The sequence below is a fragment of the Eriocheir sinensis genome, chromosome 18 (genome assembly GCF_024679095.1).
Source record: "Eriocheir sinensis breed Jianghai 21 chromosome 18, ASM2467909v1, whole genome shotgun sequence".
NCBI lineage: Eukaryota > Metazoa > Arthropoda > Malacostraca > Decapoda > Varunidae > Eriocheir > Eriocheir sinensis.
This window is the reverse complement of record NC_066526.1, coordinates 15,289,638-15,316,172: the sequence shown is the minus strand read 5'-3', so window position 1 is coordinate 15,316,172 and position 26,535 is coordinate 15,289,638. Positions and strand designations below refer to the sequence as shown.

Sequence of the window (26,535 nt, the reverse complement as noted above, 5' to 3'; positions counted from 1 at the left end):
CTCCCCAGCCAGGCCTTTGTATCGGCAGCTCCTGTGAAAAGAAAACAAAACATGCGGAAAGTCTATGGCGCATTTCCGAGGGGCTCACGGCCTATGAATATTTACTTTTATCACTGTACAGGTACCTTAATATTTAAAAATACAGTCATCTTATTATGTTGATCAGATAGGATACTTTTGGGGTTACTGATTTATTGTAACTGAATCAATTGATCAATCAATGGGAGCATACCCCGGGGGGCGCGTCGCCTCACCCACCACAGTGTTAAAAGAGGTACTGGGCAGGGTTAGGCGAGGTTCAATAGTGGAAGACTTCCTCTTGTCATCTTTGCATATATTTTTTTTCCAGAGAGAGAGAGAGAGAGAGAGAGAGAGAGAGAGAGAGAGAGAGAGAGAGAGAGAGAGAGAGAGAGAGAGAGAGAGAGAGAGAAGAGAAGAGAAGAGAGAGAGAGAGAGAGAGAGAGAGAGAGAGAGAGAGAGAGAGAGAGAGAGAGAGAGAGAGAGAGAGAGAGAGAGAGAGAGAGAGAGAGAGAGAGAGAGAGAGAGAGAGAGAGAGAGAGAGAGAGAGAGAGAGAGAGAGAGAGACGCCTCCTCCGTAATAGCTGCGATCGGCTGATGGCCAAAAAAAAAGAAAAAAAAAAAACAAACGTCCCTTCCCATCCTCTTTCATCCATTCTTAATTCCTTCCTTCCCGTCTTTGCCTTCATTATTCCCCTTCCCCCTTCTCCCTCCCATTCTCCCCTCTTCTTCCCCTCTCATTTCTCTCTATCATCTATTCATCTTACCCCTCCTTCCCTGCCAGCCTCCTACACACACACACACACACACACACATATACCCCTGGCTGACTTATGGTATTTTAATAGTGTGTGTGTGTGTGTGTATGTGTGTGTGTGTGTCCCTACCCTAGCCTCTGTATCTTTGCCCCTCGTCTTAATTATATTCGTCCCCACCCTTAATCTACACCCTATTATACACTCTCTCATGGCCTTGATGTTTTAGGAAGAAGTGTATATCAAGTGACACAATAGAGCTAATATGAATTTCACTGTCGAGGTTTAATTTTATGAGAAAAAAATGAAGGTACAAAAACGTATCTATTCTCATTTGTTTGCACGCCAGTAATACTCATGGGATCTATATTTTTTAAGCTAGTGTTGAGATAGAAATATAGATAGATACATAGATAGGTAGATAGATAGATGGATGGATAGAGATATAGATAAGTAGAGAGATAGATAGATAGAAAGATAAACACAGAGAGAGAGAGAGAGAGAGAGAGAGAGAGAGAGAGAGAGAGAGAGATAACATTGCCTCTTAGTAAACCAATCTTAGAATCTCGTAAAGTTGTCACACACACAAAAAAAAAAAACGGAAAAAATATAGCAACTACCTGATAGACCATAAAAGGAACCTCAATAGGAGAACCATTAATCTCCGTCATACTAACAACAACAAAATATTATCAGTCTTTTTACCTCTCTTTGTTTTCATTTTTTTCCGCGAGTCAAAGGTGGGGCAAGCCTAGAAGAGAAGCCAGCTGCCAGTCAGTGCTTTTTCTCAGAGGAATCGGCCGTGTCATTCGGATCCGAAGAGGACCACTGGCCGCTCATGAATATTTTGGCACCAAGACCAGTCGTTGTGCCCATTGGTTCAGGTCAGTCCACCAGCTACTCAGGACCAGGACTGCCGAGAATGGCGAACCAGTTATGCTAATGCCCCCTCCACCCACAAAAATCCTGGCATGGGGCCCCACCCAAACTTTTTTCCTGGATCCGCGACTGGTCCAGACTACAGTTAAAAAAGGAAGTTTGTCGTTTTTTTCCTTTAGTTTATGTTCATTGTGGCTATGACTAAAGAGAAATTCTAAAGGTTGAATGCTATTAGTTTCGTCCCTTAGTTTATATTCCACTTGCCCTGTGTCAAAACTATAGGTATGGAAGATGAAGAGATATCAGTTACTGTGGGTGTCGGCTGCCAGGGGATGTGACTAAAGAGAAAATAAAAAAAGTTAAACCGGGTCCGGGCCGGCGGCGTGGTGGCCCGTCCAGCGATGTTGAATATTTTACATATCATGAAAATATGAAATGGAAGTACTTAGAAACAGAATAAAATATACATACATTTCAATATGATAATATATATACTTTTGCATAATGTACATCTATTTCGTTTGGCGATGAATATCTTTTGTTGAAAACTGCAAGTGTGGCAACAACGCACACCGCCGTAGCCAGGTGTAAACAAACCCACGGGAGTGGCGGGGAGATTGGTGGCAAATATATGTATTCTTCTGTTGCAGAGAACACCCGGGTGTCATTGGCGAACTATTTCAGTTCCTCCCATACCAAAATTATATTGTGAACAGGGAGCGACTTCAATGCAGACAGATGGTTGAGAATTCAATCAGTTGTTGTTTTTTGGTTGTTCATCAGCTGTCGTCCATGTGGTCCATGCTTTGTTTGTCGACAAGCGACGTGACGGATCCCATCTCCTCAGTACCGAGCGCCCACCATTTTTGTGACGCTATTTTGACGTCATTAACCTCGACGGGACCGTCAAAACGGGATAGTGGGAACCCGGCCTGACACCCTGCTGCTTCAAGTCCGCCACTTTCTCAACGCTGATGGACTCCCAGGGCTGTATACTTGCTGGCGATTGCAAGGCCAACTCGTGATCAGGCCGTGGTGAAATACACACACACACACACACACACACACACACACACACCTCAGTCGGCTAGAGCGCCGCGCTGCAAGGCTTCACGGCCAAACAGGCAGCGCTCAGGCCGGATTCTTCCCGTTGACTAGGAGTGGTTACTGTCCCCTATTGAGCAAGAAGGATGGGGTGTGTGGTGAGTGAGGTCCTGGCAGTACCCAGAGATCGACGATAATGAGCATGCACTTGCTCGTGTCGTGAGGGTACCTGCTGGCGAAAGCGAGTTCAACTCGTGATCAGGCCGTGGTGGATTACACACACACACACACACACACACACACACACACACACACACACACACACACACAGGTACATGCAGGCACACAACAAACAAGCAAGAAAGGAGTAGAAACTGATTAACATTGGAAATGCATTTATTATCGCTCACACTACAGTGTACTAAACACAGCACTGCAATACACCGATTTATCGCATGACTAAATGTGAATCGATTCTCAAAATTATTAATGAGATCGAACGAGAAAAAGATGCCTCCACTGAAGGGAGTGAACAGCTATATGAGTTTGCTGATGATGTTCAGTTGCTGAGGGGGAGTGGAAGTGAATAGGAGTAACAAGCACTCCAACAAGACCTGGATAAGATTTGGGAGTGGAGTCGTAAATGGAAAATGGAATTTAACACCAGAAAGTGCAGTGTGATGGAATTTGGAATTTGGCAAAAGCAAAAGGAAAAGGAAAATTTCATGGAATTATACATTAGGAAATAAGAGCATTAAGAAAACATCAATGGAAAAAGCCTTGGGAGTAACTGTATCGGATAATTTGTCGCCAGAGAAACACACAAACATAGCTGTAAGTGTGACATAGGCCTACAGCCTTGTGAGAAACATAAAAGTTGTTTTTCAATATCTGGATGAGGAAATGATGAAGAAACTGAGTGTAACCATAATACGTCCAAGGTTGGAGTACGCAGCAACAGTATGGTCACTGAGTATAATGACAAATAATATAAGGAAAGTAGAGAGGATTCCTGGACTAAGACTTAACATACGAAGAGAGACTGAAGCAGCTGAACCTATACTGACATTGGAACAGAGGAGGGAGAGGGGAGATCTGGTTGAGGTAGGTATACAGGGTACTGAGTTTTTTTTTTTTTTTTTTTTTTGCAGCAGAGGAAACAGCTCAAGGGAAAAAAAAAAAAAAGCCTGCAAATCACTCCTTTAAAAAGAGTTAAGAGGAGCGGTCAAAAGAGAGGTCAGTTTCGGGAGGAGAAGTATGCTGATACTTTCCTCTTGAAAGAGTTCAAGTCGTAGGCACGAGGAAACACATATGAAGGAAGATTGTTCCAGAGTTTACCAGTGTGAGGGACGAAAGAGTCAAGTTGCTGGTTAACTCTTGCATAAGGGCAGGGTCTCTGGATGGAAAAAGTGGACTAAGAAGATCTAATAATATGGGATAGGCCTACAAGAGAATCAAGAGGTCACGGAAGGAAAGTGAAAAAGGAAGCTTGTAGAAGAACCATGAAGAAGAATAGCTTTCTACAAAGAGTGGTGGATAGCTGGAACGGCCTGGAAAAGGATGTCCATGCAAAGACCATTTATGATTTCAAGGCCAAGTTGGATTATAGTAGAGTGCATACAGAGACGAGACAATACGAGCGTGGCTCCTCCCGTATACCACAACTATATGTTAACACACACACACACACACACACACACACACACACACACACAGACACACCTACAGGATATCTTGGCTGAACAAGACAAACGTCACGATCAGGGCCACAAAACAGGCGGCGAGCAACACCTTGGAGGCAGTGTTGCATCGTTTGGCCGCCAACAATTTTTTCTTCAGGATTGTCTCTGTGTCCACCTTCGAAAGCCTAAGAGAATTGACAAGCGCAATGGCAACCACAACAGCAAAGGAGAGGAAGATCAAGACGACATACCACACGTCAATTAACTTATAGTACGGGGTTCTGACGTTAGTGTTCATCGCCTGAGAGAAGAGAGTAACGAGGACAAGGAGGGCGGTCAGCGTAACCATTATTCTCTCGTTGAAACACTCGAGGGGGAAGAAAAGAGACAAGTAACAGATGGGAAATATGAGGGAGCGACATGTCCCCGAATAGTCGGCGACATGTCGGCGACAAATTTGCCAATAAAATTAAAATTTCAACGGGCAAAATTCGGCGACAATTCGCCGAACACCGCGAATCGGACGCCGAACTGTCTGGGACATGTCGGCGACATTTCGGCGACAATTCGGCGTCCATTTTGCATTCGTGTACATTCGGCGAACGGCCGCGAATTTTTCATGCAACATGAAACTTTCGTGGCGGTCGTTACTAACTGTCAAAAGTCGCGTGGTGGACCAAGGTGGACGCAGACATGTCCCCGAACGGCCAAGAACAGGCAAGAAAGATGCCGAACTTGTCCGCGACACAGGATGACTTGCATATTCGCGCACATTCGTGAACCAAAATTCGGCAATGTATTTGGGGCTTTAGGGCGAGTGGATGGTGCTGCTGCTGGGGCATGTGGCGTGCAAGATGTACGGAATGATACCTTGCCCCGAGTAAAACATAGACTTTAGGTATGTTTTGTTTTTCTTTCTCAGGAGCTGCCGATACAAAGGCCGGGCTGGGGAAGTCTCTCGAGCCACCTGTGACATCAAGATCAAGAGCGAGACCAAGGCGGGTGGACAAATGTCCGTATAAGTGAATATAAGTGGCTTTATTTCAGATTAGAAAATTACATAACGCTGAAAAGAAAGTTGTGTGAATAAGAAGGGAGGAACGAGAGGAGGAGGACCTAAGAAGCGATACAAAGCGTTACAGGTCAAAAGAAGAAGAAGAAGAAGAAGGACGGCAGAAGTGTGGAAGAGAAGGAGTTTCCCGCCCTTATAAGTAAGTCCTCGGGTGCCAGGGGCGTGCCAGGGGTGTGCAGGGGGCGGGAGAGAAGGAGGCCAGGTAGTGTGTGTGTGTGTGTGTGTGTGTGTGTGTAAGAAGAATAAAAATAAGGCTTACCCCCCCCCCCCCCCCCAGGCCCATAATACGTTCTTGTAGTCCTTATTTCAGTGTCTCGAGCAGCTATCATTCCCTTGACTATAGATGTGAAAGGCTGTTTAGTGAGGGGTCTTGGCTTCCTCTGGTCCTGTCCTGCCCTTGTATTATTTTTGTTGTATTTTCGTTTATTTATTTATTTATTTTTTTCCAGCACAGAGGCAACCAAATTCAAGGGTATTCAAGGTTTATTTTTTTTATTTATTTTTTTTTTTTACAGCACAGAGGCAACAAAATTCAAGGGCATTCAAATTTTTTTTTTTTTACAGCAGAGGGCAACAAAATTCAAGGGCATTCAATTTTTTTTTTTTACAGCACAGAGAGGGCAACAAAATTCAAGGGCATTCAAGTTTTTTTTTATTTTTTTTTTTTTTTTTACAGCACAGAGGTCAACAAAATTCAAGGGCATTCAAATTTTTTTTTATTTATTTATTTTTTTTTTTTTACAGCACAGAGAGGGCAACAAAATTCAAGGGCATTCAAGGTTTATTTTCTCTTTTTTTTTTTTTTTTTACAGCACAGAGAGGACAACAAAAAGATGTAAAAAAAAAGAGCCACTAACTGTTGCTCCCATATAGCAATTAGTATAGACTGTGTTGCTTCAGGTCAGTGTGCATCAGGCTTGGGTTTTTTCTCTAGTATTGCACCCATTGCCTTCCAGAACCCAACACTATTGTCTCTGGTGTGTCTTGTCCTGATGTGTTTCTCTAGTATTACATCCGCTGCACTCCAGGCCACCGATGCCAGGTTATCGTACTCAGAGCCTTGTAATTACTGGTTTCTGAGCCATAGCTATTGCCAAAAAACACCAATAATTAACCATTTTAACGATAACTTTATATGAAGGCAATTATTGGGGTCGAGGAGGCAGTTTTTGGGTCTCAAGTTGGCAAACATAGAAGGCTGATTACGACAATCTGGCAATGTTGGGCTTGACACTATTGTTTCTGGCGTATCTTGCCGTGCTGTGCCCCTTCCCTTGTGATCACTTAGTGTGGGTCACTGTCTCAGCCACCTCAGGTCACCGTGTGTCAGGCTTGGTGTTTTTCTCTAGTATCACACCCATTGCACTCCAGCGCTCAACATTATTGTGTCTGGCGTGTCTTGTCCTGCTGTTCACCTTCCCTTGTGGCCACCTGGTTAAGATGGAAATGCCAAAAAATGACATTAACATTCTTTACAAAACCTCAATTATTTTTCAACCGACTATTTTGAAATTAAGTCTGGAGATAATGGATAAATACAGCTTTTTTTTTATCATGGCAGATTTTAGTTATCGCATTTCATATATGAAAAATAAGATAAAGTTTGGTGACAATTTTTTTTCATTTTTTGTATGAAAAAATTACTGGGATCTGGTTTTATCTTTTTAAAAGTTTCATGATAAAAGTTTTCCCTTTCTTGGAACGATACCTTTATATCTACAGACACTTCAAAAACAACAGGGAAATTGCACCCCAAATGTCAATACCTTTGGTTTTGAGATATGAGTAATTTTATGTTGAAGTGTATCATGATGGTTTAAGGCTTATTGCAACTGAATTTTACACATTTTGGGATAAGAACGACAAACGAAGGCAAACCAGTGTTTATTATATGGTATACAATATTCAGGCCTATTTGGCACCTGGTCCCCTCTTGTGGGGGTGGCGAGGAAGCAGCACCCGATGGATGTGCACGTGGTTGGTGGATCTCTTTGTCTTAACTCTTCCTTTTACTCTTGTTTATCATCTCCATTCTCTCTCTCTGCCTTGTCTTCAACTTCGATTGATGACCACTGACTCCTTTCAGGAACAGGAGTAAAATAAAACAAGAGAGAAAGGCTTTCAGCAATTGAACAGTGTCAACGCTCTCTCCTCTCAAAGCATCTGAGGAAACACCAAGTGTGTCACTCACTGCTGCACCTCACTCACCACCCAGAGCTGCTTGATATTGACATGGTGGTCCATATTATAAAATACTAACAGAATATAAAAAAAATGTTATAAAATAATTCAACCTTTTTCATTCATGAGCAACAACAAAACACCTGGCATGGCGTCCGGTGAGGCTCTTTAAATTAATGAACATAAACAAAGCCAAGTTAAAGACAAGGAATTGAGATATCAATGTGCTGTTTTCACAGAAAATTGGGAACGTTTCAAGGATAACAAAACTGTTAAAACCTGAATTCAATGTCCGAGTTGAAAATATTTGTTTTTTACCATCACTTCTTAATGTTTTCTGTCAGTGGCCCCAATTGCACCTAGGAACCCAGCAATGTCTTGAAATTCAGTTTGTTTCTTGACTAGTCTGTAATAAAAAAGCCAATTTCTGTTCCTTTTGTTAATTGTGCTCAATTTTTTATTAGTTATATAAATACATTCGTAAAGTTACCTTGCTTCATTCTCTCATGCTGGAGGATGGGATTGATTTTGATTTTCATGGCCCTGCCTTAGCTGAGTGAGAGGCACACCTACTACAGCTCCATGGACTACAACAACAGGCATTTTAAGGGGTCAGAATAAGTATGCAAATTTTTTATATACATACATGCTGGTATTTGTCATGTTTCTACAGCACACTAAGAGCCCACTGTATAAACTTTATTTACTTATAACCTTTATTTATTGTTATATCTTAATTGGTAATATACATTGGCTTCTGTCTTAATTTTTCACATCATTCACTCTTCCCTTGCCCTGAAGTGGGGGTTAGTGCTAAGGTGGGCAATGGAGTGATGCAGTCCCTTCCTTGCCCCCACTGACACAAGCCAAGCTGATAGAATGTGACATTGCTCTTTACTGAGTTTTCATGGTCGGTCTTGTTGTAAAGGAAGAGGGAAGGGAGGGATGCATGGCCTACTGGCCCCCTTCATACATACAACTTATATTACAACTCATATGATCTGTCTATTTTAACTTTAATGCCCTATCCCCACTTTGATTTTGTCCAGATCTTCTAATTTCATCCCTTATGTTACAGGGCAGGCAGGGAGCTAAGCTGGAAGAAAGACTGTACAATGGATATTAATTGGCCTCCAGGAGTTTGGTGATGGGACGGCCTGCAGACATCAGATACATGAAGGTTTCTTTTTCTATACTTGTTGGTGTGTGGGTCAGAGTAGAGTAGCACTGCTCTTCAGTCTATCTTGCTGTCGTCTCCCTATTTCAGGTATTGGAAGAGCTGTCCACCCTAGATGGTAACCAGTTTATTATATAAAATCTTAACCTGGTAATTTAATTTAAATGAGAGATCAAGTAGATAGATTCACTTTTCTTTACCAGTTTACTAAGCAAGCTGTGTGGTTCCCTCTATTCACTAATATTTGCTTGTAGTTTCATTTGTGCCAAATTGTCACTGCAACAACATAGACAGAACACAGATTCCATCTCAGAACTATGTAATTGTAGGTTTTTTTCCCATACAAGTACAGCACTCCCTTCTCCCTTCCATCAAATCCCTCCTCCCTCCCAAAGGAAGCCTTCCACCCAGGTTAAATAGCACTGAATAGCATAGCTGGGAACAAGGGAAAGTTCCAGTTGATGGTTCTATATTAAGCTCCTTCATTTCAACAAATTTACACTGTTTGTCCCTAGACATAAAGTGGCATTAGAAATCCTTATATCTTCACAGTCAGGTATATTCAGAGTTGCCAGCCAGCGGGTATTAGGTCACAGGGCCCACGAAGCTTGAGCAATTCTTTCAATTATTGTAAATTACCTGTCTTTCTCTGGGGCTTGTAACAATTACAGTTCAATACAATAAGTGATACTGTTGTTGAAAAAAATGCAGCTGATGATTCTCGTTGTTTTATTTATTTGTAAATGAGAGAAAATTAATGCCGTGTGGAACCCCATCCTCATCAAAGGTAGTTATTGCATGAAAGCCCTGCAAAATCAAGCAAAAATGGGCTCTAAAAAATTATATTTACATTACAGTACAGTCGAGTCACGTATGGCGCGGTTAATTGTTTCTGAGCAACGGCCACGCCATAGGAAACCGCGTCATAGGAATAACTAAACCTATGGAGAAAATACAATTTGGTTCTGGCCCTTGCCATTTTGCCGAACCCACACCCATTTTTTTTTTTTCGTTCATTCTAGCCCGAGTGCACCAGTAGGCATTAACTGCCTTTTGATGTTGTTCAGTCCGAGATGAGTCTGTGGAGATGAGGCAAGATGAGGCGCCATGCGTGCGGGGGCAGCTGCCAGCGTTTGAGAGAGCGACTCGGGCTGTCCAAGCCACCCGGACCGCTCCGGGTCCTCTCAAATGCGTGATGCCGCAGCTTCCTTTTCATCCTCTGTTGCAAGGAGCTCGTCAGTCGGCCAGAACAGCTTGTGATGCATGTTTAAACGTCGTCAGGAATATCAGCAGACGCCATTTTGCTGCCAGAACAGCTAGTAAACGTCGTTAGGAAGATCGGTGGACGCCATTTTCCTGCCAGTGAGTGACAACGTTTACTAGCTGTTCTGGCAGGAAAATGGTGTCCGCTGATATTCCTGACGACGTTTAAACATGCATCACAAGCTGTTCTGGCCGACAAGCTCCTTGTAACAGAGAATGAAAAGGAAGCTGCAGTGGTTATGGTGGCACAGAGAGGTGAAATGCAATGGAAGCACTTATATGTGTTTGTTTGGGCCGCCACATTTACTGATGACATCATCACAGCACGGAGGCGCTCCACCTTTCCAAACCGAGCTGCAGCGGGCGGTCCGAGTAGGCAACTCGGGCTGCGGCGTCACGCGTTTGAGAGGACCTGGAGCGGTCCGGGCAGGGGAGACTACGAACCGAACTGCGTCATAGATGGTTTTACCCGCGTGATCTGAAAATACGGTTCTGAAACCATACCGCGTCATAGGAAACCGCGCCTTATGAATCCACATCATACGCATCTTGACTGTATTTGCTGAGTACCTGCCAAGGGTGTGTGTATCAGTGTTGCCTTTGACAAAATTTATCAAAAACATCAGGGTGTCAGGCATCTCGACAACCACCTTACCCCCAACACTAGGAAGGCCAGATGTTTGTGTCTCCGTGAGGTCACTGGCTTCCACTCCCAGCATATTATACTCTGCCCTCAATTGACTGCTGGTTATTGTGTGAGATGAACCAAGACCTTGGGTGGACGCCTGCTGCTACCAGGAGCGTGGTCAGGTCAAAGGTGATGGGATTTAAGGCCAGGAGTCGTGGGTGTAGGGAAACACTTTTGGAGTGGAAGCCAAGTTGCACACGGACACTAAACAATGGAGGCTGTGCTTTCTGTCGGGTTGTTTGACGTCCTAATGTTTTTTTATAAATTTCTCCAAAAACGACACTGATACACCCTAAGGAGGTACTCAGCAAATATTGTAATGCAAATATAATTTTTTAAAAAGCCTATTTTCACTTGATTTTGCAGAGCTATCATGCAAGAATGATTTTTGATGAGAATAGGCTTTTCTCTCATTTTACCAATAAATAAAACAACAAGAAAGATCAGCTACATTTTTATTAACAACAGTGTTACTTATTGTACTGAAGTGTAATTGTTACAAGTCCCAGAGAAACACGGGTAATTTATGATAACTGAGAGAATAGTTAAAGCTTCGTGGGCACAAGGACTTAATCACTGGTGACACCTGCTAGGAATGATTATATCCCCATTACAATCAATTGTCACAGTATTTGAACCTCCTCCTAATAGTAATAAATTGAGCAAAGGTGGGCAGCTTCCCTTGTTTTGGGGTAATGCTTCAGAGAGAATGTAACAGACATATAGAACAGCAGTACAGACACCCCTGAGAGTATGTACTGCTACTCTGTGTGTACATTACATTCTCTTAAGATGTTAGAGCAGTGGTTCCCAACCAGGGGTCCAAGGACCCAAAGGGGCTCATAGAAGAATTTCAAGGGGTCCATAGAAATTGATTATTTTTTTAATTTATTGTACAGGAATTAGGAGACATGTGGCTCAGAAAAAAAACCCATACTACTGTACACAACCCTTAAAACTGAATGCTTAAATTGCTCAACATTAGCCAACAGTACCAGGGGTATCAGATTCATGGCCCACATGGGATGGTTATGAGTGGCCCACTAGGTGACGGGAAAAAAGGGGTCCACAGGTGAAAATTGACTGGAAAAGAGGGAACGGGACAGAAAAGGTTGGGAACCACTGTGTTAGACAATACAGTGCTCCTGCTTCATCCTTAGTTTCCCTGCCACCTTTCCCACACAGTAATCACTCGGCCCTTGATTTAACGGATTAAAAGGGGGGAAGGGTGGTCTGTTGCTTGAAAATACGGTTTTGACGTTTCTAAAGCCGGTGTCACACCGGACAAATCTACCCAGCCTCCTTTCTAGCTCGGAACAATTTTTTTTTATGATCCAGGCGGCCAGGCGCACGTGTGTGAGTGGCCCCGGCCACGCGCTGGGCTTGAGCAGCTGACGGGCGGATGATGATGGTGGTGATGATGGGTGTCGGCGGCGTGGCCCCCACATCGGCGCCATTTTCGTTGGGGCCCGTGTGTGTGGCTGTGTTTATTGTGGGCCCAGGCTCCTCAATTTGCGAATTCTTGTTTTCCACATGCTGCGCTCATCATCGCCATCACTGTCATCAGCCGCCCGTCAGCTGTTCGGGCCCGGCGCGCGGCCGGGGCTGTCTGCACGCATGCGTTTATTGTTATTTTAGGGTTTTTAAGTTTCTAAAGCTGGTGGCTATTTGTCCGTTGAGATCTTGTGGTCCGGTAAATCTGAAATCCGTTAAATCGAGGGTCGAGTGTAATACTAATAATGATTATTAATAATAGAATCCAGTTAAAAATCAAACGAGTGTGTCTGCAGTAGTATATTTAATGAACTTTTCAGGAATTTAGGAATACAGTCAGTGTTACAGAAATAGCTTGTAGCAATTGAATCAACAAGGTTTTTTTTTCCAGTTGCTGTTCTTCTGAGATGTGGAGAGCAGAAGAAACTGAATGCCATTGCTTCTTTCAGGCATGGTGCTCTATGGTCCTGACCAGGTGTTACAATGCTCCCACAAGCCAGCTGTATTCATCTTGATTGAGAACTCCTTGCTCTCAGTCATGGGGACTACCCAGGTGTCTGGAGGAGAAAATTTTAAAAGAATGTTTTGCACCTTTCTAAACTTCAGAGAAACTCAGTGGCCTACATTGCTTTTGTTTACTGCCCCAAATTTAAATGAGTAAAGTTCACTGTAACTATTGTTACTATGGGTTTCAGAGGTAGTGTTCCCTCATTTTTCAGGAATAACCAAAACAAAAATGTTGGGTTAGGTTCATATTCTGTCAGATTGTTTCGGATCTCCCATTAATTTTTTGTCGCCGTCGTTTATTAACAAAGTGAATAATTAAGGCATTTCCCTTCTCTACATATAATGTGAAATTCCACATCGAGGAGCTGTTCTCCAGCACGAACGTGTTGTGACGTCACTGTGATATCACTTCCTAGGCTCTGCCCCATAGTTACCTTCCACCTCACTGACACGCTAGAAATGAAAACTGAATGCAAGCAATAGTACATGAATTATGAGAAATTAAAGTAGAAAAGAGAAAATATTTATGCAACTATGTCTCGCTTTAAGAAATGCATCAAAACAATATCTTGGTGGCTTCGTGTTAAGTGAGCTGGTTTTGAGGGCAATCAATGGGGGCATACACTGGGGGGCACGTCGCCTCACCCACCCTACGACGCCAAGTCTGGGGGTCCCTCTGGGCGAGTCTCCATATAGACGCCCTTTTCATCCTGGATAAATAAAGTAATGCTGACACTGGCAGGAGCACTGGTATCACCTGTCAGCAGGGTGGAAGGTAACTAGGGAATGATGTCACAGCGACATCGTGATACGTTTGTGCTAGAGGACGGCTCCTCTACACAAAATTTTACATTATGAATAGAAGGGAAGTGCCTTAATTATTCACTTTTGTTAATAAATGACTGACAAAAATTAGTGGAAGAACTGAAACAATCTTTGATAGAATATGAACCTAACCCAACATTTTGTTACAGTTATTCCTGAAAAATGAGGGAACACAGCCTCTGAAACCCATAGTAGTTACTGTTTTGTAACTTAACAAAGCTTATTACTCATGTATTAACATAAGTCCATTCATTTCAGCTGGATCCTGAGCGCCTAGCCAAGTAACTAAGGACTCTGCTGATTGGCTGTCAGCAGGTGGAGCATCTTGTGCCTCCATTGTCCAACACACTATAACTACTATACTCAGACTGTCTATTTGTAGCTTGCAACTGGAGCCTAAGCAACTTTTGTAAGCTTGTAGCTGATTGGACAGCGGCCTGAGGCAGCCTTCTCCCACGCATCGTAGAAACAGACCTCGCCACACTACAAGTTTTACTTTTATGCTCTGGACCATACTTGGTTTCTTCATCACTGGACAATAGAAAAACTGCAGATTACAACTGTGTTAAAAACAACTTAAATCTATCTGTCCTTTTACGCTAGGAAGCCACAAGTCAATTGCCCACAACATTGTATAAAAACTTCCTTACCTCCGACTTATTGATAATCTGTTGACACTGTTGTCTTCAGGAGCATTTTCTTTAACAGATGGTGTCATTTGACAGTAGCTTAATAATTCTGTGAAAGAATTGACATGGAATAAAAAGCAGTGTTAACATTTATACCCCGTCTGAATTCAACTCACATTATTTCCTTTATTTTTAGTCAATTTAAGTTGTTTTTAACACAGTTGTAATCTGCAGTCTTTCTACTGTCCAGTGATGAAGAAACCAATTATGTATTACATGACATGAGTGGTCCAGAGCATAAAAGTAAAACTAGTAGTGTGGCGAGGTCTGTTTCTACGATGTGTGGGAGAAGGCTGCCTCAGGGCGCTGTCCAATCAGCTGCAAGCTACAAATAGACAGAGTATTATAGCCTGTGTTAAAAAGATCTTCGTATTTACTGCTCTTCTGTGACATCATTGGATTAAGAAATAATTGTACAACTATAAAACTATTTTCCAAACTCATGGGTAAAAAAGTCATGATTGTGAGTAGGAACTAGAGAATAACATTTAATGTTTGTACCACTTATTATCAATATTTGCAGCCATTGTGGAAGCTATTTTAGAATAATATGCATTCTTGTACATAAAATTACTACAATGGTACTCTCAGATTTTAGATAAAGTGCTATATCAAATGATATGAGGAAAGGTTTGTAAAAAGAGGTATAAAGATCAAATTTCTCCGACTTATGTTAATCATGTAATAATTACTATTTTTTTTACCCTAACAAGTTTTGAAAATTGTATTATACTTTTACAGTTACTTCTCAATCTAAAGAGGCCAAAAAAATTTACCTATGTTGCATTATGAAAGTTCATAAATATGAATATTTACCAAACATACACAATTGCATTGGGCGCCATAGACGTCAGGCACCCCACTTGCCAACAGCCAATCAGAAGCGTCCTTACATACTCAGCTAGGGATCAAGCTGCTGCTGGAGAGGAACAAGATTGTGAATCGACTACAGTCACTACATTCATTAAGCTGTGAACTCTGCTTAACTTGTCTGGGAGATTAAAATGCAGAATGGAATGTTGAAAGCAATGAAAGCATGTACGAGAGGGTTGGTGTAGGTTTATCAGTAAAGGAAGGGGATTGTGAGTGGTTGGTAAAGTTGTGGCCACTGACATATACTGGCTTAAGTCTCGAGTTGTGTTACAAGAGTAGGCAGCTTTGCAGTGGACTGAAATGCTGTACTCTTACCAAATAATTAGGAAATGAACCTACTGTCATGTTCATGATACATTGCTGTATATCTTGAGTGTACAGGAACACTACACTTGTATTACATTAATGGAAGGAACACAAAAGTGTATAAACATTTTCATTTTCTTTTGCTTCAAACTGCAACTCCTATAGCTCTATAAGTGCTAATAAAGGGTATTTTAATAAGTTACTGCATGTAAATCATGGTTAATATTCGAAATAACATGAAATAGTAAATAACTTGAATGTGACACTAGGTTATTTCAAATAATATTGATGTTATTTACATGCAACAAATTAAAATTCCTTTTGCATAGGCATTTGAAGAGCCAGATGTCTTTTTATGTATCTGAAATGAGATGAATTATAGGTATTTGAAAGGCCTTAGATCATTTGAATATGATCTGACTATTCTGTTTGATACAAGCTTGTCTGTCATGTGCTTGTGTGGTATATTATCGATGCATATTGGCATGCTTGTGGTTAATATAAAAGAACTTGAGGGTCCTTTGTTTACACAAACATTCAAATATAGCACTAAAAATAAAAAGTTAATCTTTACGCAATTACAAACAAACAGTGCGCAGGTACTACATCTATGTTCGTGAGTGGACAGATGGAATGAAACAGACTATGGGAATAACATTTCAATCCACTGAAAATCTGAAAATCCACCTCTTTTGTGATGCCATTAACTTTAGACTCAGGCCAGTAGCTTTTGGAAGGTACAGTAAAGTGAAGTGGTCTGAAATGGTTTGGACGATGTAAATTAATGGGTATGAGTTCTGTGAGTGGCAGGGAAGTGTTAAGTGCTTTGTAGAGTTAAAGGAAATGTGAGCATGAGGGTTAAAACAAGGGTAGATATAAGAAAGTATTCAACCAACTGTTTCCTAATACTCAAAGTTCTAATAATTCTGTATAGTAATCAAAGAGTATACTCAGGAAAAATGAGTTTTATTTGGTGTGCGTGGTAATGGCAGTGAGAAGTGAGAGGAAAATGAAAGCATTTATTAGATTTAGTAGTGATTGTGGAGTGGTTGCTCAGAGATGGTTTGGACACTCGGGCATTAATTAACGATGATGATGACTGTGAAGAAAGTATATCATGGGAGAAATGATGGAGGGGGTGCCAGGGGGAAGCCACTAGTGAAATGGATAAACTGAATGAATGAAGAAAGGAGAGAGTTGGTAGGCGAAGGAGTGCTGGAACAGAAAATTGGAGATAGTTTTGCTTTGGCCACCCCTAGAGGGAGGTTTCCATGAAGGAGAGCATTGTAAATATAGATAAACTGAAATATACTGCGGAGACACTAATATGTTTCTTTTATAGACTGTACATACCTATAACACCCTGCTCTCCAATGACAACTCATCATCCACTCCATTGATCTATTACACTGGTTACACTCTTAAGAGTTATCCTCATTCTCATCACATTTCTGAAGCATTTCAGAGCACCATGCTTCGCCCATTCAGCCACTCCACAATCTACTCCCTACACTGTTTCACTCACACCAAATATATGATTCCATTGTTTCCTCCATCCTATCCTGACAGATTACAACCACCTCTTATAGGATTTTATTTCAGATACATTTGTATCTTAAGAAGTTTTGGCTGCTCATCATGATCTCAAATTCATTAATGCAAGGTACAGTAAACCATACTTACCCAGGTGTGGCAGAAACAAAGATGAATACTATGATGGTTGCTCACCCTGAAGGGTTGCTACTCCTGCATGGGAGGCATACCAGCTGATGACTATGGTTGATACCTGGAAGAGATTACCTACTTCAGTATATAACAACATTGCCTGTATAACATTATACAATGTTCATTATATAGAACAAATGATCTACCATGTTAAAGATGGCAATAATGTCAAATGGAGTTTCCTGGCATGAATCAATGGTTGACATACATACAGTACTTGACTTAACGCTGTGATGATTATCAAACACTAAATAATGCAAATATCATTCATGATACATTAAGCATGACATCAGCTAATCTTCAGCCAGACCTGCAATACTGATGAACCATATTAAACCTGAGCTCAGAAGGTTGAGAGTGGACAAAGTGGGGCTCCGAGACAAGTAGGCCTGGCAGTGGCGATGAAATGCCTGAATTTACTCTTTTCTACACTCCCACACGACCATTGCGTGTAACGAAACACACGAGAAATTAATCCAGACAAGGAAAGGTTTGCCGGCGCCGGGGATCGAACCCGCGACCAGCGTAACGGGAGAGCCACTCCTTTACCAGTCGGCCAAAGAGGTACCCCACTGGCTAAGTGGGTTATGGGAGGCTCGTTCATCAGGCCGTCGCCGCACTACACCAGGAAGTCACTTGATGGATTGGCCTGGCCCATGGTGTTATGGACTCACTTAACATGCGTATACATGATGGCATTATCGGTATATATCCAGGCAGACAAAAATTCAAATCAAAGTCACTTGTGCTCAGTTTTTTTTGTCATACTGTGTGGCTGTGCAACACTGAATAGTGACTTAGAGGGGTGTGTCGCTGCCTTTGGTATCAAGTTCCTTCACAGGATCATGTGGTATTGTTGGAATGACCATGTCGAACCAGCGACTACCTCATGAAACTGAATCAAGGCCCGTTTTCAGCTTATTCCATGAACGCCAACTCCGGCTATATGAGCACGTGGTTCAATTCCCGGACATGGATCCTACTTATAGGCCTAGTGTTTCTGTGCGAGACAACCCTGTGTGGAGGAGGCCAAGGCAATGTTCACGTAACTCATGGCTGGGGCAAGTTGATCGTTTATGCCAAGAATGACTTGCAATGGGAAGGGTAACTAAGTTGGGTCTCATTCAGAGGGACCATCGGGAGTGGAGGCGGCGAGTGAGTGAAGCAACACCATCCCTGACGTATGTTAGTCAGTAATTCTTCACGGTCTTAAAGGATACTGAGCCCATTGAACCAGTTTGAGATTGTCAAGAGCATATTTGCACAAGCCAAGTCTTCAGTTTCTCAAGATGGAGATCCTTTATGACCTAACATGAGGCTTAAGTAACACTATAAAGACCTATGATCAAATGCAATGAACTCTGCACTAGATGATGACTCGAGTTCTGAGTGTCTCTAAAAGGGCTTACGAGGATGTGGTCACTCTCCTTAGCTACCCCTCAAGCATTGCTACAGGCTACCATGTTCGGCAGTACAGCTCCAATCTGACATAATAAGTGCCTGCAGTTCTCAACCTTCTTGATCTCGAAAAAACTCAAAAGGAGAGATGTCACTGTTCATGGTACCAAGCCATCGGAAGAAGCACACAACTCATAGCTAGTTTGGCAGTAGCATTAAAGTTGAACAAGCCAATAAGCGCTTCCACAGGGGGGGGTTGTCTAATATAAAGTAAGAGTTTGGCATAGAACAAATTCAATTCAGTTTCCCACATCACATTGCGAACTTTCATTACACAGAACAAGTCCATCATTTCTTTTAGCTTACCTTTCTCTTCATTGCTTCCTCTACTACCTGTCGTCCTTCCATCCTCGGTGTTTCGTCGGTGTTCGTCTTAAATCACCAGTTCATTTTACTCGATTAAAAAGATCCACGCAGCAGCAGACGCCACTACACCGTCATTTACCACAACCTAGGACCTCCATCTGAGTCAATATGTAGCACTACTTACAGCCACCACCGCTCAAACACCTACATTTCCCCAGTCTTGCACAAGTCCTATATTTGGAGAACTGTTACTTCTGGTACTACTAATGATAATAACAATGATGATAATAAAAATAACACTAGCCACAAAGCAACATACCACCACCACCTCGTCGTCACCTCCGCCCCTGCCCGGGTCTTGGCGCACACTGGGGCGGCTGCCGGCTGGGGTGATCGCGGAGATAGTTTCATTGCTGTTCGAAGCAGTGTTGAAGCAGCCCGCCTAGCTGAAACAAGTAGTGCTTCAAAATGGGGATGGGGCTGGTGCTCCAATAATTTGTGGGCATAGAATTGTGTTTGCAGGATGAAATTATGATCTCACACACACACACACACACACGCACTGCATCCTATCACCACTTTAAACAAAATAATCACAATAGCCATGTCAGTCTTGTTTGACTAAATAGTACATCGTGTGTTTGTATTTCTGCAACAATGCCATGTAAGTCAACAAACCTAACAAAATGCTTGAAGATGCTGCTGCAGTGCCACACACACCACCCCTCTACCGACCTTGCCTTAGTCTACCTCTTCCCCGAGTCACGAAAACATTTAGTACGTACAACTCAAACACCAAACAAGCAATCAGGTACGCACCTATTATGTGAGCACGTCCATTGGGTAGTTGTGTAGTCACTCAACGCCTTCGAAAATACCATTGCCCCTTCATATTATAGTAGTGGGACATTAATTATATCCCTTACCTATGACGTACAGGTACAGGCATAAATTGTGTTTTCAGAGAAGTGGAGTGAATACACAATTACCACTGAACACTTGGCATCAGTGAAGGTGTGGCATCTCCTTGGAGCTCGAGGCCAGCGGGATGGCGTGCTGCTGGTGTGTGGAGCTGCGGTCTTGGCGGACCAGTGGATGGACAAATTCTGTAAATCCGCAAAATATAACAGCACACACTAGTTACGTCTTCTCTCTGTGAAGTAGACTTAGATACTGCCGGTGTGTGCGTGCGTTTGTACGTGTGTGTGTGGCCTGTGGTTGGTTGGTCTGGCTGGGAGCAAGGAATCTAGAGAAATCTGGAATCCCTGGGCTGGGTGAACGAGTGTGTGTGTGTGTGTGTGTGTGTGTGTGTGTGTGGGTGTGTGTGTGGGGGGTAGTAGAGTAACATTCAGAGTTTCGAAGAAGGGATGGTCTCTCCCCAGCGTGCCCATCCACGCACTCAGTCACTAAGGAACGTTGGGAAGCCTCGTCATTTAGCTCTGGCAGAGGAAAAGAAATGAACGTTTCCCTCCATGGCTGTCCAGAGGCGGAGGGTGGGTGGGGGGCCTTGATACTTACCATACTACACATGTCCGTATGATTTCAATAATTGTTTCAGTACATTTCCCTGACTTATGGCAATGTATGCGTGTGTAGATGATTCCTTAACGCCTGCCAGCGGTGGTGCCTCAGCCGGCCCTGCAGCATGAGGAGATTTATGTTGCCCAGTGCATCTTTTTACACGACAAAAATCACATGAAAAGGATAAAACACCAGCCGTTTAGACATTTACAATTAATATTCTTGCACATTCATCATTACAGTGTCTTTCCCTTCTTTTTTTTCGACATATATTTTCTTGATTTACTTCGAAACAACGAACTCCCACTCGAGGAGACAAACCCCGAAGGCAAGGAATAAACAGCTTCTTTATTAAGTACTGCTACACAGGAGAGTTTAGTACACAATGCAAGTTTATTGAAACGTCTTAAATTTCTAAATGGACACAAATGCAGGATCGACTCTCCTATCCTAAGTCTTAGTAAAAAATAAAGATTCTCGAAGCGATAGTTCGCAATGATTTATGACATTATTTTCCGGAGGCCGACACTGCACCCCCCTTTCTCTTCCTCCCTTTCCTCCCCCCCATCACTCCCTCGCCCTCTCCTTCCCCCTTTTCCTCTCACTCCTTCCCCCTCTCTCCCCGCACTCCCTCCCTCTCCTTCCCCCTCTCTCCCACTCCCTTCCTCTCCTTCCCTCACTCCCTTTCTTTCCCCTTCCTCTCCTTTCCCCACTCCTCCATCACACTCCCCTTCCCCCTAAGCCCATCTCTTCCCTCGCTTCCCTTGCCCTCGTCCTCGTAACACCACATTTATAGTATATTTTATTCTTCACTAACCCATTATAATCCACACCTCCACGTGGATTTAGACATTAATAAACACACACACACACACACACACACACACACACACACACACACACACACACACCAAAGGTTTCACTTCTGGCAATAATTTGAGGCAACCCATAACATACTCTCTCTCGCTCTCTCTCTCTCAACATTCGAGCAACACAGAAACACAGTCAAGATCCTAGAGGTTATACGGGAGGCCTGCGTCATGTAGGTATTACGCCTCTGTCAAGCTTACGACACGCACACTACACGAGTTGTCCCCCTGAAACCTTAAGGGGACCCTCAGCTTTAACGGAAGGTCCCCTTAAGGCGGTATTCTTAAACGTCTCCGCGCAGAAGCACACACATTTACTAAGGCTTTCGTAGGAGCTGTGGGCATTTCCAAAGGTAGTTTAATGACCCTTCTGGTAGTTGATCATTCTTACGCGCCATGAACTTACAAAAATCCTCATATGAACCCGATTGATTTCCTCTTCAGCCTTTGGAAATAGTTGATGGTGGAGGCGGATGTGTCTGAGAATACCGACTTTATTTTTTTTCCTCCCATGTCGTTACCATTGAATCAGCCGTGCTTTCAGTGACGTGTTTTAGGGATTTTATTTCACGTTTTCCATCTCGGCGTGGCGTAAGCTCAAGGTAAAGAGGCTCAGAAAGAGAACGTCCCGGTGAACGTGGCTACAAAACACTCACTTCACCAGAACACATTAGTAGTAAATAAAAAGCAGCGTAGTGAATATAAATAGTCTATCACTACTACTCACAGTCACTCCGTATTACAGCTATTTATACACAAAAACAGGAAATGAAATGGTTAGCACGAAGGAAGAAAAAAATATCTTTGGCTTGGACGTAATAATGTTCTTGTTTATTATTTTCCTTTCCCTTCCACATCTTTGCCGTGTACTTCTTGTATGGCATCAAGTGGCGTGTTGATCTATCCCCTGAACTCTCTGACAAAGTGCTCCCCTTCATCCGTTTCATCAGGGTCACTATTCCATGCCGTGACTCGCTCTTCGTTTATTTCCTTGCCGTTGCATTACTGAAGGAACCTGGACATGACTCTCCCTTTCTCTATCGACTGCGAGAAGGGGATAACTTAAACCCTTAGCCCGCGTGTCATGAAAACTCTCTTCATATTAACTAGGAAAATAATCCCTCCCCCTACCCCATCGCACGTTTATCATCAGCCAATCCACAGGCAAGTCTCTCCCCTCCTCCATCTCAAGCTGCATGTGATTGGTGGATGCCGGGTAAGGTTAAATCCTATTGGTGGTTGGTAGGCGGCGTGGCGGGGCTTACTTCCGATGTTATTGTGGGAGTATGGAAAGAAAGTTTCGTGTTGTTGGTTCACCTCCCGCCAGGACACAAAAAAACTGTGCTTCATTAGTTTCTGTGGAGGAAGTGGGTGCGTCCGATTGCTGGGTTAGTGTAGGAGAAGAAACGTCATCTGGAGAACGTAACTCATTTGTAAATAAACGTAACTGCATCTGGGTTTCGTAAAAAAATGTAGCACTAAGAAATTTGAAGAAAAAAAAATCACTCTGGATAACTTATTTGTACTGTAGTGTTCTAGGTACCGCTGCTTTTTTTCCAGTATAATCAGTGTCCTGTTCTGTAGCGAGGTTTTCTTGATTCACTCCGCCACCTCCCGCTGATGAAGGGAGCGAGGGAACGAACAGGAAGTCAAAACAACACTGACCGTCCCTTCACCTGACGGGGTCCAATTGGAAACGATGGCTGGCACCTTTGTCATGTACTCGTTGGGTTGCATGCATCACGGGTTCACACACGCCTTTCCGCTAAAACTTAAGAAACACAAAGTCCAGGACCTAAGGACATGGTCTCCGGCGACGCGCTGCAGGCCACTGACTCACAACACGCTGAGAGGCTGCCTCGAGCTACTCGTGGCACAGTCGGAAAAATGATTAGTACAGATTAAGAAACTCCAACTAACGCACAAATAATACTATCAAGTTGATGTCTACATGATTCTGGTCCCATTTCCATCGACAGACGGCTTCCTCTGCCTTGACCTATAAGTCCCAGTGTACATTTATCAGCAACAAGGCTCTCCCACAGCTTCTCTTCCTCTGTGGAGACGAACTAGTGGCGTGTGGTGGCAGGAGCAACGGGAAGGAGTTGGCGACTGCCAGAGATAAAGAGTTAGGTCACCGCGGACATCACAACCCAAGGTCCGGCTTGGAGCAGTGAGAACCAGGAAGAAAACTTGTCAGACAGTGTGGAGGGCCACCACGCCGCTCGCTGCCTCTGATAACTGGCCGGAGTGCGTCATCATATCAATGGGCGCGTTTCCCCCGGATGCTCTTCTACAGGGAAGTGTGTTTCTAAGGGTTTTCTGCGGGGTTCCGTTTCCTCCTCAAACACTTCGTCATCGCCGTCGCAGCCGTCGTCGTGCATGAGAGCGGCAGACTCCGTGCACTCGTCGTGGTCTGAGGGCTGAGCGTCGTCCGGCTGGTGGATGCTGATGATGGCCTGCCCGTACTGGTTTTCATCATCCTCATCACAGTCAACGTGGGGGCAAACCTTCTGGTCGCTGCGGGAGATCATGAGTGCCGGAGTGGCGAGGTTGGTGAAATAGAGGAGCTCTGTGTGTGGGGGGGAGCGAGGCAGGTGGCCGTCGGAGGGGAAGCGGCAAGGACTCGCCTGCACAGAGGACTGAGGCAGGAGGGTCAGGCTCACGCACTTTCCCCCTCGAGGCAGGCTACTTTTGGGAGCTGCAGACGAGGAGCCTGGACAGCCGGGTGAATGACCCTCCACGCCCGCGGCTGGGACAGACTCCTCATTGTCTGCGTCCTTCACGACACTGACCGAGTGTGAGGAGATGGTGCTCAGCTTGCGTGGGATGAAAGTAACCGTGAGTCCCGTCATTGGGCAGCGAGGACTCAAGTAATCCTTCTGGATTTCGTGCTCCTCCTCCTCGTAACTGTCCTGTTCGTACACACACGACAGGTTGTCAGAGCGCGGGTGCAGGGGGCATGGAATGTCACACGGGTTCCCTCCGTTTTTGTTGGGTATGTAAGTTTCACGTTCTACTGCAGTTTGTCTTTGTAATCTAGGTTTGATTCGGACTGCCGAGGTGGTGGTTCCTGATCGATGGCCGGATGCGCCAGGCTTCTGCCTCACCAGCAGTGCTTGATGGTGGGTGATTTGTCGTGCTGGAATATGCGTCGTGCCTTCTCCCCGCCGGTCCCTGATGGAGCCTAGACGCAGGACCGGGGCCGCGTCTGTTTTGCCCATCCCGCGTGATCCACTGCTTGAAATATCGGAAGACACTGATGACCGTGATATGCGCCACGTAGATGTGGAGGCGGTGGTGGCAGATGAATCATTGCGCGATGAGGAGAGGTTGCTCTCCTGAGAAGGCTTGCGAGAAAGGTACCAGGAGTTGTGGAGCCGACGGTCAAGCCGCATTGACATGACTGCTTGACCTCGACGCCACGTATCCGACCAGGAAGAACTGTACGTCTCACTTGAGACGGAAGGGTGCCGTTTAGACTTCACTGCACTCTTCGCCTGCTGGTAGCTGAAATCACTGGTAGAGTTCATCTCTTCCGCATCCTTGTGGCAAAATATGTACTTGAGTGCCGATATTCGCAAGCGGTGGTGGAGCTTTTGAGATTCTTGTGTCTTGCTTTGGCACCGACACGACTGGTTGTCCGGACGCGTGGAGTTATCCAGCGCGCTGTTGGTGTTGGCCGGAGTCTGGCGGTTACTAAAATTTGAAGAATGGCGGCAACGTCCGATGCCTCTTGTGACTCTAGATTCTTCTATAGTTTTACACAGCAAAACACAGTCTTTTTTAAACTGTTTGGTTAACAGGGCGTATAGAAAAGGGTTACAACAAGAATTGAACGGAAGGATAAACACAGTGAACACTTTGGCCTCTTTCAGTGATATCAAGTGTAAGCCAAAAGCGGCGGTGAGAGAGAAGAAGGCGATGGGCGCCCAACAGATGAAGTCAGTGAAGACGAGCAGCGCCATCCGCTTGGCGATGCGCGAGTCGTTGCTATTCCAGGCTTGCGAGCCGCGGATGGCGCAGTAGATCTTGAGGTAGCAGCCCATCAAGATGAGGAACGCCACGCCGTTGATAAACATGAGAAACACAACGTAGCCCAGCCCGGCGCCCTTCGTCTCGATGGGGAGACAGACGGCGAACTTTCGGTAGTCCGAGACGCCGATGAGAGGCAATACAGCGAGAGTGGAGGCAAAGAGCCAGCCGAGCACCATGATGTAGGCGGCGTGGCGCAGCGACAGCCGCTTGTTAAGGTGCATGGCGTGCGTGATGGCGTAGTTCCTCTCCATTGTGATGACGGTGAGCGTGTACACCGACAGCTCGCAGCTCAGCACCCCGAGGAAGCCCGCCACCTGGCACCCCGCCGACGTCTGCCACGGGATGGCGTACATGCGGAACTCGCCGAGCGTGGAGGCGTCCACCACAGCCAGGAACCCTGCCAGACGGCGGCAGCAGGGGCGACGTCACAGCGGGTGGCAGGGCAAAATAATGTCAAGTTATGTACTGCTGTATAATAAAATAACTTATGGTCAAAATTTAATTTCGTACCATTCCTGTTCAAGGTGAACACTAAATTCAAATATATCTGTATCTACATTAAGACTAAAACAGGAGCAAGGCGAGGTGAGGACATGGCGGTGAACAGGATGGAAAGGGTAGGTGGGGGGAGTGGATGGGAGTGAGGTGAAGGGCGGGGTGAGGCGGGGCTTGGTGGGGCAAGGCTCACTTACCGAGGTACAGACCCATGAAGAAGTCCGCGAAGGCAAGGTTGGTGACCAGAAACCTTGGGACATCCATCTTGGACCTGGCGAATATGAGCACCACCACCACCGTGCCGTTCCCCAGCAACGCCAGCAGGAACACGATCCAGACCCCGCAGCGGAGCGTCCACCAGTCGAAGAGGTCCTCGCATGGCATGAAGGGTCCTGCGGCGGCGGCAGAGTCAGTACACCAGTACGCTTAGCACCTAGCCAGTCACTACAAGGTAATCACCACTTACTCTATACCGATGCTCTTCCTCTTATCCGTGAAAAGACCTACAAAGAGTCATATACACGCAAAAGAACATAGTTATTTAGGGGCGGCATCACAGCTCGCAGAGCACTAATCATTGTATCTTACAAACCGTGAAATCAGAATGGTTTCGACATCAATAATATGGACAATACAAGTAATTTTATTGGGACTTAGAAGGTAAAAATGG

At 44.3% G+C, this 26,535-nt stretch overlaps 2 protein-coding genes and 1 long non-coding RNA gene across 7 annotated transcripts in view; all 3 read right to left on the bottom strand.

Moving 5' to 3' along the window:
- The window catches only part of LOC127000181 (uncharacterized), a 72,045-nt gene extending 61,255 nt beyond the window's left edge, over window positions 1-10,790 (bottom strand). Inside the window, exon 1 of the mRNA XM_050863574.1 lies at window positions 10,722-10,790. Coding sequence (XP_050719531.1) covers window positions 10,722-10,790 — 69 coding nt within the window. The remainder of the gene's footprint in view (window positions 1-10,721) is intronic.
- A 1,752-nt stretch (window positions 10,791-12,542) lies between these two features.
- On the bottom strand, window positions 12,543-20,058 carry LOC127000364 (uncharacterized). Of its 2 annotated transcripts, none has more exons than XR_007753944.1 (5): window positions 19,762-20,058; window positions 19,262-19,388; window positions 18,943-19,087; window positions 17,137-17,239; window positions 12,543-12,810 (listed from the first exon to the last, which is right to left on the bottom strand). It is a non-coding gene; the product is annotated as an uncharacterized LOC127000364 (long non-coding RNA). The 2 variants fall into 2 exon arrangements; XR_007753945.1 differs by having other exon boundaries at window positions 19,262-19,384; window positions 19,762-19,779.
- Window positions 20,059-20,657: 599 nt separating this feature from the next.
- The window catches only part of LOC127000362 (leucine-rich repeat-containing G-protein coupled receptor 5-like), a 176,376-nt gene continuing 170,498 nt past the window's right edge, over window positions 20,658-26,535 (bottom strand). For all 4 annotated transcript variants that reach the window (XM_050863996.1, XM_050863994.1, XM_050863997.1 and 1 more), the window contains 2 exons: window positions 26,063-26,257; window positions 20,658-25,767 (listed from right to left, as the gene is read on the bottom strand). In XM_050863996.1, coding sequence (XP_050719953.1) covers window positions 23,591-25,767; window positions 26,063-26,257 — 2,372 coding nt within the window. In that variant the 3' untranslated portion in view covers window positions 20,658-23,590. The remainder of the gene's footprint in view (window positions 25,768-26,062; window positions 26,258-26,535) is intronic.